Source organism: Homalodisca vitripennis, chromosome 4 (assembly GCF_021130785.1).
Source record: "Homalodisca vitripennis isolate AUS2020 chromosome 4, UT_GWSS_2.1, whole genome shotgun sequence".
Lineage (NCBI taxonomy): Eukaryota > Metazoa > Arthropoda > Insecta > Hemiptera > Cicadellidae > Homalodisca > Homalodisca vitripennis.
Window position 1 is genome coordinate 114,667,907 of NC_060210.1, and position 11,897 is coordinate 114,679,803.

General features: G+C 32.1%; 1 protein-coding gene across 1 annotated transcript; it reads left to right on the plus strand.

Moving 5' to 3' along the window:
* Nucleotides 1-5,134: 5,134 nt before the first annotated feature.
* On the plus strand, nt 5,135-11,096 carry LOC124359960 (RNA pseudouridylate synthase domain-containing protein 1-like). The gene is made up of 5 exons (XM_046813154.1): nt 5,135-5,506; nt 8,050-8,290; nt 9,169-9,305; nt 9,493-9,632; nt 10,310-11,096. The coding sequence occupies exons 1-5, from the start codon at nt 5,294-5,296 to the stop codon at nt 10,464-10,466; spliced, it is 888 nt and encodes a 295-aa protein (XP_046669110.1). The 5' UTR covers nt 5,135-5,293; the 3' UTR covers nt 10,467-11,096.
* The last annotated feature ends 801 nt before the right edge of the window (nt 11,097-11,897 follow it).

The window sequence follows — 11,897 nt, forward strand, 5'->3', positions numbered from 1 at the left end:
TACAGAAGACTTAGTTGATAAAAATAGATACGTAACTTTCAGAAAGCTATATAATAGAGAAGTTACAAATGCAAAGAAAACAGCCAATGAAAACCTCATTGTTAATGCCAAAAAAACAAGTGCCAAATGGCATGGAAAGTTATAAGAAGTGAATCATGCTATATTAAACCTAAAAATGTCATACCTATTTCTCCTGATTGTCTCAATAGCTATTTTGTAAATGTGTCAAAAAAATGTACATAGTGATGTTGATCTAGATTTAAATGACAACAACCATAATGATTTTATTGTAAACTTTGATAAGCCTACCCCTGTTTCTGGTTTTAGCTGGCAACCGGTTCAGTATGGAAATAGTGTCTCAAACTATTTCACACCATAGCAACTCTAAAAGCGAAGATGTGTTTTGGTCTGTCAAACTATGTTGTAAAAACTGTTGGTGAATTTATTGTCAAACCGTTAACTTTTTTTAATTAATCTAGTACTAAGACATGGAAATCTTCCCTGAAGGTTTTAAAAACTTACTAAGAATCACACCTATTTTTAAAAAAAGGGGACTTAAAGGCTCCTGAATGCTATCGACCCATAGCCATCGTACCCATCATTGGAAAGATTATAGAATCTTGCATGATCCTACAACTTCATGAATATTTTAATGGTAATAACTTATTGTATAGCCATCAATATGGGTTTCGTCCCAAACACAACACAGTTTTTAGCTATGGAAGCAATTGTAGAGTATATTATTAATGGTTTTGAAAATAGACACATAGTTGCATCTAATTTGATAGATTTGACAAAGGCGTTTGACTGCCTGTCTTTAATATTTTGTACGATAAGCTATATTTCTATGGTATCAGAAAAAAGGAACTAAACTTGATCAAATCTTATTTATCTGGTCGGCAGCAAAAAGTGGTTGAAGATGACATCAGCTCGATGTATGATGATGTTATAGCTGGTGTCCCACAAGGCTCCGTTCTTGGACCTTTTTTGTATCTAATCTTTGTTAAATGATATATTGTAATATTCCAACTTTTTGTGTACTCTATGCCGATGATACCACTCTACTCTGTTCTGATAGTAATTTTGAAATTGTAAAACATAACCTGTCTAATGCCTTTACTTATGCAAAAAAGGTGGTTTGATTTCTAATAATCTAGTTACCAATAATAGCAAAACTGAACTGATCTATTTTTCTCTCAGGGATGTTCTTGTTACTAGTAATGTAAGTAGCGAAGTAAAATTACTAGGCTTTACACTGGACAACAGCTTGAGCTGGGAACCCCACATTTTAAATTTTGTGTAAAAAAACTATCCCGCATTGTCTTTCTTCTTAGGAAACTTAAATTATCTATAGGCCAAACAAACGTTGTTAATTGTATACTATGGTCTTTTCCGTTCACAATGAACTATGGAATTCGCCTTTGGGGCAACGCCTGTCATGCCTCTAAGGTCTTCATATGGCAAAAAAAGGCCATGAGAGTTCTGGACTGCCTAAACCTTGAGACAATCATGTAAGGCTAGTTTTAAGAAATTAAAAATTACCACAGTTCCATCCTTATATATTTTTTAAGTACTTTGCTTCATGTTTAAACAGAATATAGACTCCTTTGCTGCTCAAAACTTGAATCATGACCATTTAACTAGAAATAGAAACAACCTTATAACTCCATATGTAAGACTCTCAAAAACTTTAAATAGGTCATGTTTATCAACAGCTCATATTGTATAACAAACTACCATTGCCTATTAGAAATCTGCCTTTTAACAAGTTTAAAATGTTTTGTATCAGACTGGATTAAAGACCAAAAGCCTTTTATACTGTGGCAGAGTACAAGGGACTATAATTTTTCCGAAAATTAGCTAGGCAACTGATTACTATTTTTATACTATAGCCTATAAGTTCTATAAAATTGTAAGATCTTATTATAAGTAACCTAATGATCTCAAAAATGCAGTGTTTGTCTTCTTTGTATTTGACGTATCCAATTACATTGTAAAATGTCTTAAAGGAAATAAATAATATTGTCTATTGTCTGGACCTGTTAGTGCTGTTAACATGGTTGGAATTTGTTTAGTAATCAATTGAGGAGTGACAAATCAAAACGCGTTTTGTCACAGTTACTAAAAATATTGGGAAATCACAAAAAATTGTTGATCATATGTTTTTTAAGCTTTACATTCTTTAGGCTGCCTCATTATGAAGTTCATACGATTTAAATTATAATTAACTCTGTTTTTTCTGTTAAAAGTTTCCTTTTTCTTTGTAAAAAGTGCTGAAATAAGTTGGACATAACACTATTTGAACAAACGGGTTGGACAAAACACGTTTTGTTTAAATTACTCAAGGACAAATCACGCTTTGATCGAACAATATCTTATAACCACGACAATGGGATAAGGGGTCATAATAAAGGTAAAACAGTATAGTTTGTTCAAAAAGTGTATTATTTACATTGATTTTAAGTTGCCTACAGTTGAAAATTAAGAAATACATTGATCAAACTATTTAGCATTTAAATTCACCTTCAAGAAATCATTGTTTATATTCTTATGGCAACCTCGTTTATATTATTATTCCAAACACTCACACAAAACCTCATCATTGTCATTGTCTTGATTATTTACTGTCATTGATGATTTTCTTTGTACCAATCAAAGTATTCACCTGGTAAGGTCTCCCAGTCCTGTCCAAACATAATCTCTAACAGTTTTTTTGAACGTCCTTTTTCTTTTCACTTGAAATTGGGTGGCCTAAAAGAATCTTTTCTAGTGCGATATCCATTACTTTCTTGTCGTTTACTTGCTTTTTGTACAAAGTCACAGAGTTATCTTCATCCATATCTTCAAAAACGGTAGTTTTTTGTAGCTCTCACGCCAACTTTAATAACTTTCTTCTTTGTCACCAATTGTTTTGTCTTTATTTTTCACTTGACTTGTCACAGTTGCTCTCTTGGTTATGGAAAATTCGTTTCATTACACTAATTGCTTCTAAGTTTCTTGAAGTACGTTGACAAGGATTTCGTTATTTTAAAGTTTGCCAGTCAATTCCAAGTTGTTTGACCTATCCAATTTGTTGATACAACTTAGTGTAATCTTCTTTCGATAAAATTGTGACATTCTTTCTTAGAATTTTCTCTACTCTGCCAAAAATCCGGTCCGCAGGTAAAAAGCTGTGTCCTTTGACGGGATAATATATCTGAATTTCCTCTAAGGTTGTATTTACTGTGTGCATGTAAAACATAAGTGTGTGAAGTACTATGTTATTTTTATTTTGAGCACCGCATCCGTCACAAAATAAACGAAGTACAGTCTTACCGTTGAAGTCCATTGTGTTAAGGTGATAAAAAAGTGCTGATGAGACCTCTGTGCTTCCTTTTCCAGATTGGTCTTCCGTCCAAGTGTAAAAAATAGGGTCCTTTTGTGGCCAAGTCAACTATTACCAATGAATAAAAATTAAATTGCCTTAGATAAAATGCTTCCTGAATGCAAGTTTTAGGCAGCGGCTGGATCTGTTGGAGATCAAAACATAATGAAATGGAGTTATCAGGTTCCGTTTTAATGTAGTCGTAAAAATGCCTTTGCTCTCCTCTTGTGGATGGTTTTTTCGGCCATTAACATAGCTTTTTCTTGCGAAATTTGGTGGCGCCTGTTTCAATTTTTTTCTTTTATTACTAGGCACTGGCTAGAAACATCAGACGCTGGAGTTCTGAAACCTATGTTGAATTCATTTCTAAAAATGTCTCTGAACATAGAAAAACTAACTTTTAAGCTACCTTCTGCATCAGAAAGCGAGTGATATGAATTAATGTAGTTTTTCTTATACTACACTGTCTGCTCAGATAAACCCTTTTTTGATTTTGTTCTATTGTAATGACTTTCAGTTGCATGTAACCCTGATATAAATTATCTAACCTTTTTCTTTCTTTGCAATGCTTTTTCTACTTTTTCTATCTCCACCTCTATGTTCAGCGATTGCATCTCCAGAATTTACCTTTTTAATTATACTTGCTAGCCTAGTTCGCCCAAAATTTGGTAATGGATAAGAAGTTTTCCTTGCAGACTGGAATACGTGTTTTATTATTGATTACTGAAGGAATAAAGTACTGAACTGAGAATGCATGTTTACCTGAACTTGGTAGCTCACTACGTTCCTTACGGGGCCTACGCCTCTTCACTGGCCTAGGTTGTACTAAACTGGCTACAATATTGTCTAATTTTATCTGGGATTTTGTACAGTTTGTCCCTGAGAATTTTGACATCTCTTGGCCTAATTTGACAACACATCAAATGTGATGTGTTATGTTTGCAAGGAACAAACAACACTGATCCGGTTGGAGCTGAATACCTTTTAAGCTTAGCTGCCTTAACCTTAGTTGTTACTTTTTTTTCTTTTTCTTGAATCGTTGTTAATTAAGGAAAACTGGCACTCCACCATCCAACTCACTATGGAAACTATGGATGAAAAACTCTTCCATCACTGAAACTACTGTTTATTCCTTTTTAAAACACAAGCAAAAATGCCATAAGTTTTTACAGAACTCACTGTAACATAACCTCTACCACTGTGAAATCAACACAACATGGTCACATGACTCATTGAACCAATAAGAAACACTTCGCTGACTGACTCCCATTGGTTGTTGGACAAAACATGATTTGATCCAAATGAGGGTGTGGACAAAAACACAGTTTTGATTAAATTCATGATTTTCCTACTTAAGTTACATGGGACAAAACATTTTTTGGTGCCTTTTGCTATGTATAGGTTGATAGAATTCAGTGAGAGGAAAAAAACCATGTGCATAACTTAATATCGAATTTTTGGTGACAAAACACGTTTTGATTTGTCACTCCTCAATTTATAAATCTAAGAAGTTAAAAATAAGTTATTGTGATTTTCATCACATTTAAAATAGTTTTTCTCCCAAATATTTCCTTTAACGTTTTAATTATTGGTATTAAAAGGTATATTCTAACATTTTCGTGGGGGTTGAGATCTTTAATTCTCTTGTAACTTTAAACAAATTAATGAGAACATCATGCTAGTACTCTTCAAGTACTATAATAAAGTGGAGTAACAGAGAGAGATTATACCAATATCTACCACCCTCAGAATCAAAAGGGCAGAGGAACAGAAAAATAATCATAACAATAACATAACCTGTGTTAAACAAAGTTTGAAGCAACTAGTAATTTTATTAAAAGATTATGGTAGCAAATAACTAAGTAAACATGAGAAAAGAATTTAATTCTATAAAATTTATTATCTATTTCCAGTTCATTTCTAAAATGCATGAAGGAACTCCTAGCTATGGAGATTGTCATAGAAGCAATATTTAAAGTGTTAGCTACTGAGGGATCATTTTATTGTATTTATTATTTTAGTAAGAAATGTATATTTTGGAATAAATCAAAAGAGTTGGACGTGATTTACCATAGTGATAACTATTTGATAGTTAACAAGGATTATGATGTTCTTATAAATAGTGATGAACCAAACAGTAAGGTAGGTCTAGGCTATTTCTGATTGTTTATAAAATGTTAAAAATTGTTTACCCCCACTGCTGGTTTACCTTCTTGAGTGGCCTCATCATACACCATGCCCTGATGTCTGCCACTTTTAATGGGTAGTTTTTAATGAGAGGCCTACGCTCTTTATTTGGTTGTTTTTATTGAATGGTATAATTGGCTTTGTCCGAATGAATAATTCGATATTACAATTTATTTAACAAAACGTACAATTCATACCTTTTAGTTACAGTCATTTGTCATGTAAGCAATAAACAGCAAAAAGTAACCAATTTGTGGAGAATTTGATTGATTTTTAGGTAGGTATACATGTGAGTTTGGTTACTGCATTCACAAAAGCGGTTACTGACTGGTATCCGCACAATCTATAAATATTGTAACATATTTCTGATGCCTAGGTCTAGGCCATAGTTGGATTTGTTATTTTGTAATATTATTGTTATATTTATGTTATTAAAAATTGGGGTAGGGTACGGTAAGCGGATCCGGTTTTTTATATCGAAACTGGCAACTGATATTACTTAATCATAACCATCGATATAATCAATCGATACTAATTAATTATTTTGAACAATTAACTTAAATAATCTATATCAACAGCTGTAAACACTTTCAAATAATACACGTAAGGTAATATTTCAATTTTACATAAGTAACATTTTATTATTAAAAATGGCAGTCAATTTTAGAAAACTACACAACATTGCTTTGAAAGATGATAAGAGATGTTTTTCGTGGCTTCAACATGTAGGATCGTTGCCGAAAAACCCATTATGTGAAATTTGTGGGAAAGATACAAATGTAACTGTGACAGGGGCAAATAAGGTCGTCTTCAGTTTTCCTAATTTCGGTTATAATAATTTTTTTTTATCACTGTTTATATTAAATTCACATTTTAATTTAAAACATATGTTGGTTACTGCGGACTATAGATACTTTTTTATCGATTGATAGTCTAGGATTTGAGATGCGAATATTAGGTATCGATGATTACTTTCTTCGATATAAAAAAACCAGGTCCGCTTATCGTACCCTACACAAAAATTGTAATGTATTAATCTAGTTTTTAATGTATTATAATTCTTTGTTTGGTACGATTAATATATAGTATTGAAATTGGATAATATATCAAATAGTTTGATAACAATTGAATAATGAGTGTAGGCTGTTTATTAAAGTTACCCCCTTTTAATGTGTTAAACTACTGTACAATAACTGTTTAACTCTAACATACATAGTTAACGTTAACTGCTAGTTTTAGTCTCTGCAGTATAAGAAGCGGCCACCGCCACAGTTGAATCAGGGTTCCAAAATTATTGATTTTAAACACCTAAACTATTGAATACTAAAACGTTATAGTTATTTACAATTAGTTCTTACCAGTTCTTTTTAATGTATTGAATAAAAGTATTGTTCCATATTAATTGAAAATTTCAATAAAATCATTTGCATAGTATTTGAGTAATGGGTGCAAGTACAACCCCAATATACATGTGTTATTTGTGTCAAGTTCTCAACCAAGGTATTCTTCAAAAATAGTAAAAATCGATTGTTGCCCCAACCAATAAAATAATATATAAATTCATATAACTGAAAAGCCTACGATTAAGAAAATATATATTAATTTTGTCCTATATATATATATATATATATATATATAGTTTGTTTAGTGCATAATACACATGGGTAAAATTTCACCTTTCTAGGATGTTAAAAACAAACATAGTTTATCTAGGGGATTCAACCTCTATGGCTGACTGATATTCATGACAAATAATTATTGATTTGTCTGTTGAAAGAATAAGACATGTGTATCACATTTTATTGTTATGAGATATTGGGAAGTTAAAAAACAAAATATAGTTCTAGAGATTGTAACACTTGTGGAAGATATTTAAGAAATTTCTTTTGATTTTCCATGTAAGTCATGGGACACAACTGTGTCAAATTTCATTTCTCTAAGACATCAGGACTGGGAAAACTAAAAATATAGTTCTTCTAATGGTTGCAACCCATTTCAACTCCTGTGGGTGGTTGAACTACATGAAAATTAGGTGATAAGGAATGTGTGTAACAATTTCTCTAAAGACATTGGGAAGTTTTAAAAACAAAAATATAGTTCTTTTAGGAGTTGAAAATCGTTTCAATCCCAATATAGGTGGTTAATATTCATAACAAACCTTTTACTTATATTTATCTGTTGAGAGCATAAGACATAAGTGTTTCAAATTTGATCTTTTAGGGCATCAAATAGTTTAGAAATGAAATATAGTTGTTCTAGGGGTTGCAGTCCCATTTTACCCCTATGAATATTTGATCTTAATGAAGACTTTTAACTTAGTTTTTCTATGAAAGTCATGAAGCATACATGTGTCTAATTTTAACTTTCTGGAATATCAAAAGTTGAAGAATTACTATGAAATAAGAGCAAATAAGTGAGTTAGGAGGGCTTTGCCTTTTATATTTATACATAGAGATAATAATATAAAATGTTACTAATTTACTATTTTTATACTTCAGACATTGCAATACAAGCTTTGCTGGCAATTCCCAAATCTAGTCAACCCAAAACTGCAACATGGGTTTTACTTCACTCACCGCCTGGATTACTGTACCAGTGGGGTTATCTGTATTGCCTTACACAAGACAGCCTGCTCAGCTGCGTCATCTGCCTTTCAGAAGAGAACTACGAGGAAATATTACTTAGCCCTTCTTCGGGGACATGTTTCCGAAGAGTTCATTGAAATAAAGAACGGTATTGGTAAGTTACTTTAGATCAACCTGTTAGATCTGGGATGAGGCTAAAATAAATTTACAATCCTAAGGAAAGAATAAGGCGATTCCATAAATCTATTTTTTTTTCAGGGGAACTATTTTAGTGTGTTTCTACACTATGTTCAAATAAAATATTCTTACAACAAAATATGTTTGTGAATACATGTATTAACTTATTTTTAACATCAGATATACGTATGCAAAGACTAAATTTGATTTCATTTATTTTATGAAAGCTTATAAAGTATACAACAGAATCAAACAGAAAAAAGCTAATTCTATGTTCATGTTCTACATGGAGTAAGAAGCTGGAAACCTCCATGCATTTACAGGAGTTCTAGTCAAAGTACAGAACCATATGTTTGTACGCATTTTTGAAATGAACACACAGCTTAATTTAGCTCTTTTCAGTTGTTCTGAAATTCCATGAGGAAGATGACAACCAGTTAATCTAAAGAAAGGTCTCTTTGGATTGAATAAATTTAAAATGTTTTTTGGTCTGACCTTTCATGTTTTCTGGATATAAATGGTTTTCATTAGTTGTAATTTTAAAAGTATTTTTAGTCTATCATCTTTAGTTTTATCACTGCGAGTGTCCAATTTGATAGAGGTTTTAAAAACCGAATCAATGATGAACACTAGGTAGTTCAGTAACATTAAAAGCATAATGTCAACAATGTACATTGTGATTACACTATGTTATTGTATTATTATTATTATTGTAATTCTTATTACTGAATGATAACTATTTGTTATATTAACTAATCATCTAAATTGTGGAGGAAAATATATAAGAATTCTGTGAGGAATAATAAAAAAAGGTATTATTCCTCATTCCACATGTCTCACTCCAACTGTGAACAGGAGAAGATGCAAGGGAAGTGGAGGGGAATCACCGCATGTGTGTGGAGGAGGATCAGTCGTGCCTGAAGCCTCGTAGCGCACTCACCAAGTTGCTGGTATTACAGCGAGGGATATATGATGGATATCCAGCCACCAAGGTAAGCACTGTATCTCGCAACGATTACAATGTATATCGTTGTATACCATTAATACATTTTGTGTATCCAAAAATAGAGTTTTAAATAACCAAGCTTTGTTTTACTTGACCGGTTGAAATCAAACAAAATATTAAGCCATTACATGACTATAGCAACACATAATGAGTGAGTTCATGTGTTGTGACAGGTTTTGTTGAGGCCCATTACCGGCAGACGTCACCAGTTGCGGGTCCATTGCTGCCACCTCGGCCACACCATTGTCGGAGACTACACCTACAGTCGACGGAGAGATATATCACCCAGTAGAACGTTCCTGCATTCCTTTAGGTACAGGGCCAACTTCTAAATTTCTGGTTGTTTGAACTTAAGTTTCCGCAAGATTATTTATTACCCAAAATTTTGAATGCTATGTTATTACATTTTTCATTTAGGCTAACTTAAATTACTCTTTTACAAGAGATTTTTAATAACAGATTATGGTTTAATTAAATATGAGTCAATTTAAAAAGCTTAGTTATAATACATGTCAGTATTGTGGTTACATGCTTACAAGAAAAGAATGCACTATGCTTCACATCTGTTGGTGCCATGGAGTGGGCATTCCCATTGAGTAAGCAGTAGAGTAATCTATTATCTTGATAGTTGCATTCTGTCAAAGTCGGTTATCCTAGCCACAGTTGGCACTTCATTAACACTGTTGTTTGTCTACCTCGGAATGGAAATAAATTCATGACACTTGGCTGAATTATTATTCTAGTAATTGTAATACTTTTTATATCAAGTACAATTAAAAATGATATTCACACAGTTGTTTTCTTATCACTAAGTGTTGATTTATCCCTACTTTAACCTTTTCCCTTTTAACTATTCAACATGCTGTGGAATACTGAATAATAATTTACAAGTATTATGCAGGATCCTTCACCAAATTAAGAAGGATCAATACGATGAAGTGTTTCTCAGTATTAGAACTGAAAATTATAAAAGATTTTTAATGTTTGCAGGTTGGTGCTGCCGAGTTCAGTGGAGCACATAGATGTGACTACTCCAGACCCATTTGACGAGGATTCTTGTGATGGCTGGATCCCGGTTGAGACACTAAACAAGTTGAACAGTGGTGACAAGTTGAACAATGGTGTCTTTGACAAGTTAAATATTTAATAACAGTTGCTATTGTATTCAAATTGAGATTTGTTCTAGCAAAGAGGGAATGCTAGTCAGCTGTAGGCTGTGAATCAGAGGCTCCACTTTGAACATGGGCTAAAATTTAAAACAGTGTTATAAATAGCAATTTGTCTCAATACTAAATAATAGTAAACAGTATGATTAACTGTTGATATTAATTAATTGTTTATAATTTATATTCAGTATAGACTTTCTCAAATAATCGTAAATTATATAAGTTTCTTTAGAGGAAAATTTATGGATTTTAGACTAATTCATATTTTTAATAACTTTTGCTCTATTTAAAAGCGGAGCCTATGGCCATATCTAACCAGCATGCTTTTATAAAAGTTGTTGAAAAAATGTTTATGATTTCTTAGTTAAAACATATTATGACATATTTTTATTAGTGTTAATATTAAATATAAGATATTTTTATTAAAGTATATTGTTGTTTTGTAAAGTTTATAGTGTTTATTGATTGAATAGCCAAGAAGAAATTATTTCATAATCTTAGAGTGTTAATATAATAACTTGTGTATAAGGAATGTTTAAGTGAATGAAACTTGAACTGGCGTATATCATATATTATAGGTGTAATAAATAAATGTTTAATTAATTATTATATTTATTGTAGTGATTTTTATTTTCAATAATAGAACAGTTTATCTTGCCTTAGAGTTTTGCTAATCTTTTTGTGAGTACAGAGGTGACTTTCAAATTACTAATAGACAGACAGACAAGCTGCTTGGATGGTCAGTACAACAGCAGTCACATCTGGGTAAAAATCGCACTCATTACTTACCTCGGATACTGCTCTATTTACTAGACATGACTTTTCTGCACTTACTCAATTTATGTGCAAGTTAAAGTATATACCATGTGTGACATAACGGGCTTCGCTAAGGTTGCATGTAAAATTTCAATCTTATTTCATTAGGCTACATGCTACTATGTCACAAGTTAAAACGTCATATGATTGAACTAAGATTGTTTACAAATTTATTTATTCTGTGATTTTCTCATTGCCATCATAGTTACCTGTAAAACCAATGTAAAAATGCTCGCTAACCCTCAGCCAAATCCCATGTACTGACATGCTCATAAATTCATAGCCACTTATTCTTATTTATTTCTACTGATGTATCTCTTTTTCTTTTTTAACAATTTTAAAACATGAGCTTATATTTTAATTGAATAAGGGATTACACAAATTATTGTACGGATTCTGCACTTATTAACCCTCTCCCGGTCGAATTACCGCGACGCGCTTTTGGCGCTACTGGGCTGAATTAAATCGCCCGCTCTGCCGCGAGGGCACACTTATTCGCGTTTTTACTACGTACTAAGAACTTTATTTTAATAAAACTATTATTTATAGTACATCGTTACAAAGATGATTAAATCCTCTATAATAACGTTGTATTT

Excerpts from the sequence above, each read along its gene's own strand:
- LOC124359960 (XM_046813154.1), top strand. The coding sequence starts at position 5,294 with ATGAAGGAACTCCTAGCTATGGAGATTGTCATAGAAGCAATATTTAAA. Across the intron at positions 8,291-9,168 it reads TGAAATAAAGAACGGTATTG|GAGAAGATGCAAGGGAAGTG; the intron begins GTAAGTTACTTT and ends AACTGTGAACAG. Across the intron at positions 9,306-9,492 it reads ATGGATATCCAGCCACCAAG|GTTTTGTTGAGGCCCATTAC; the intron begins GTAAGCACTGTA and ends GTGTTGTGACAG.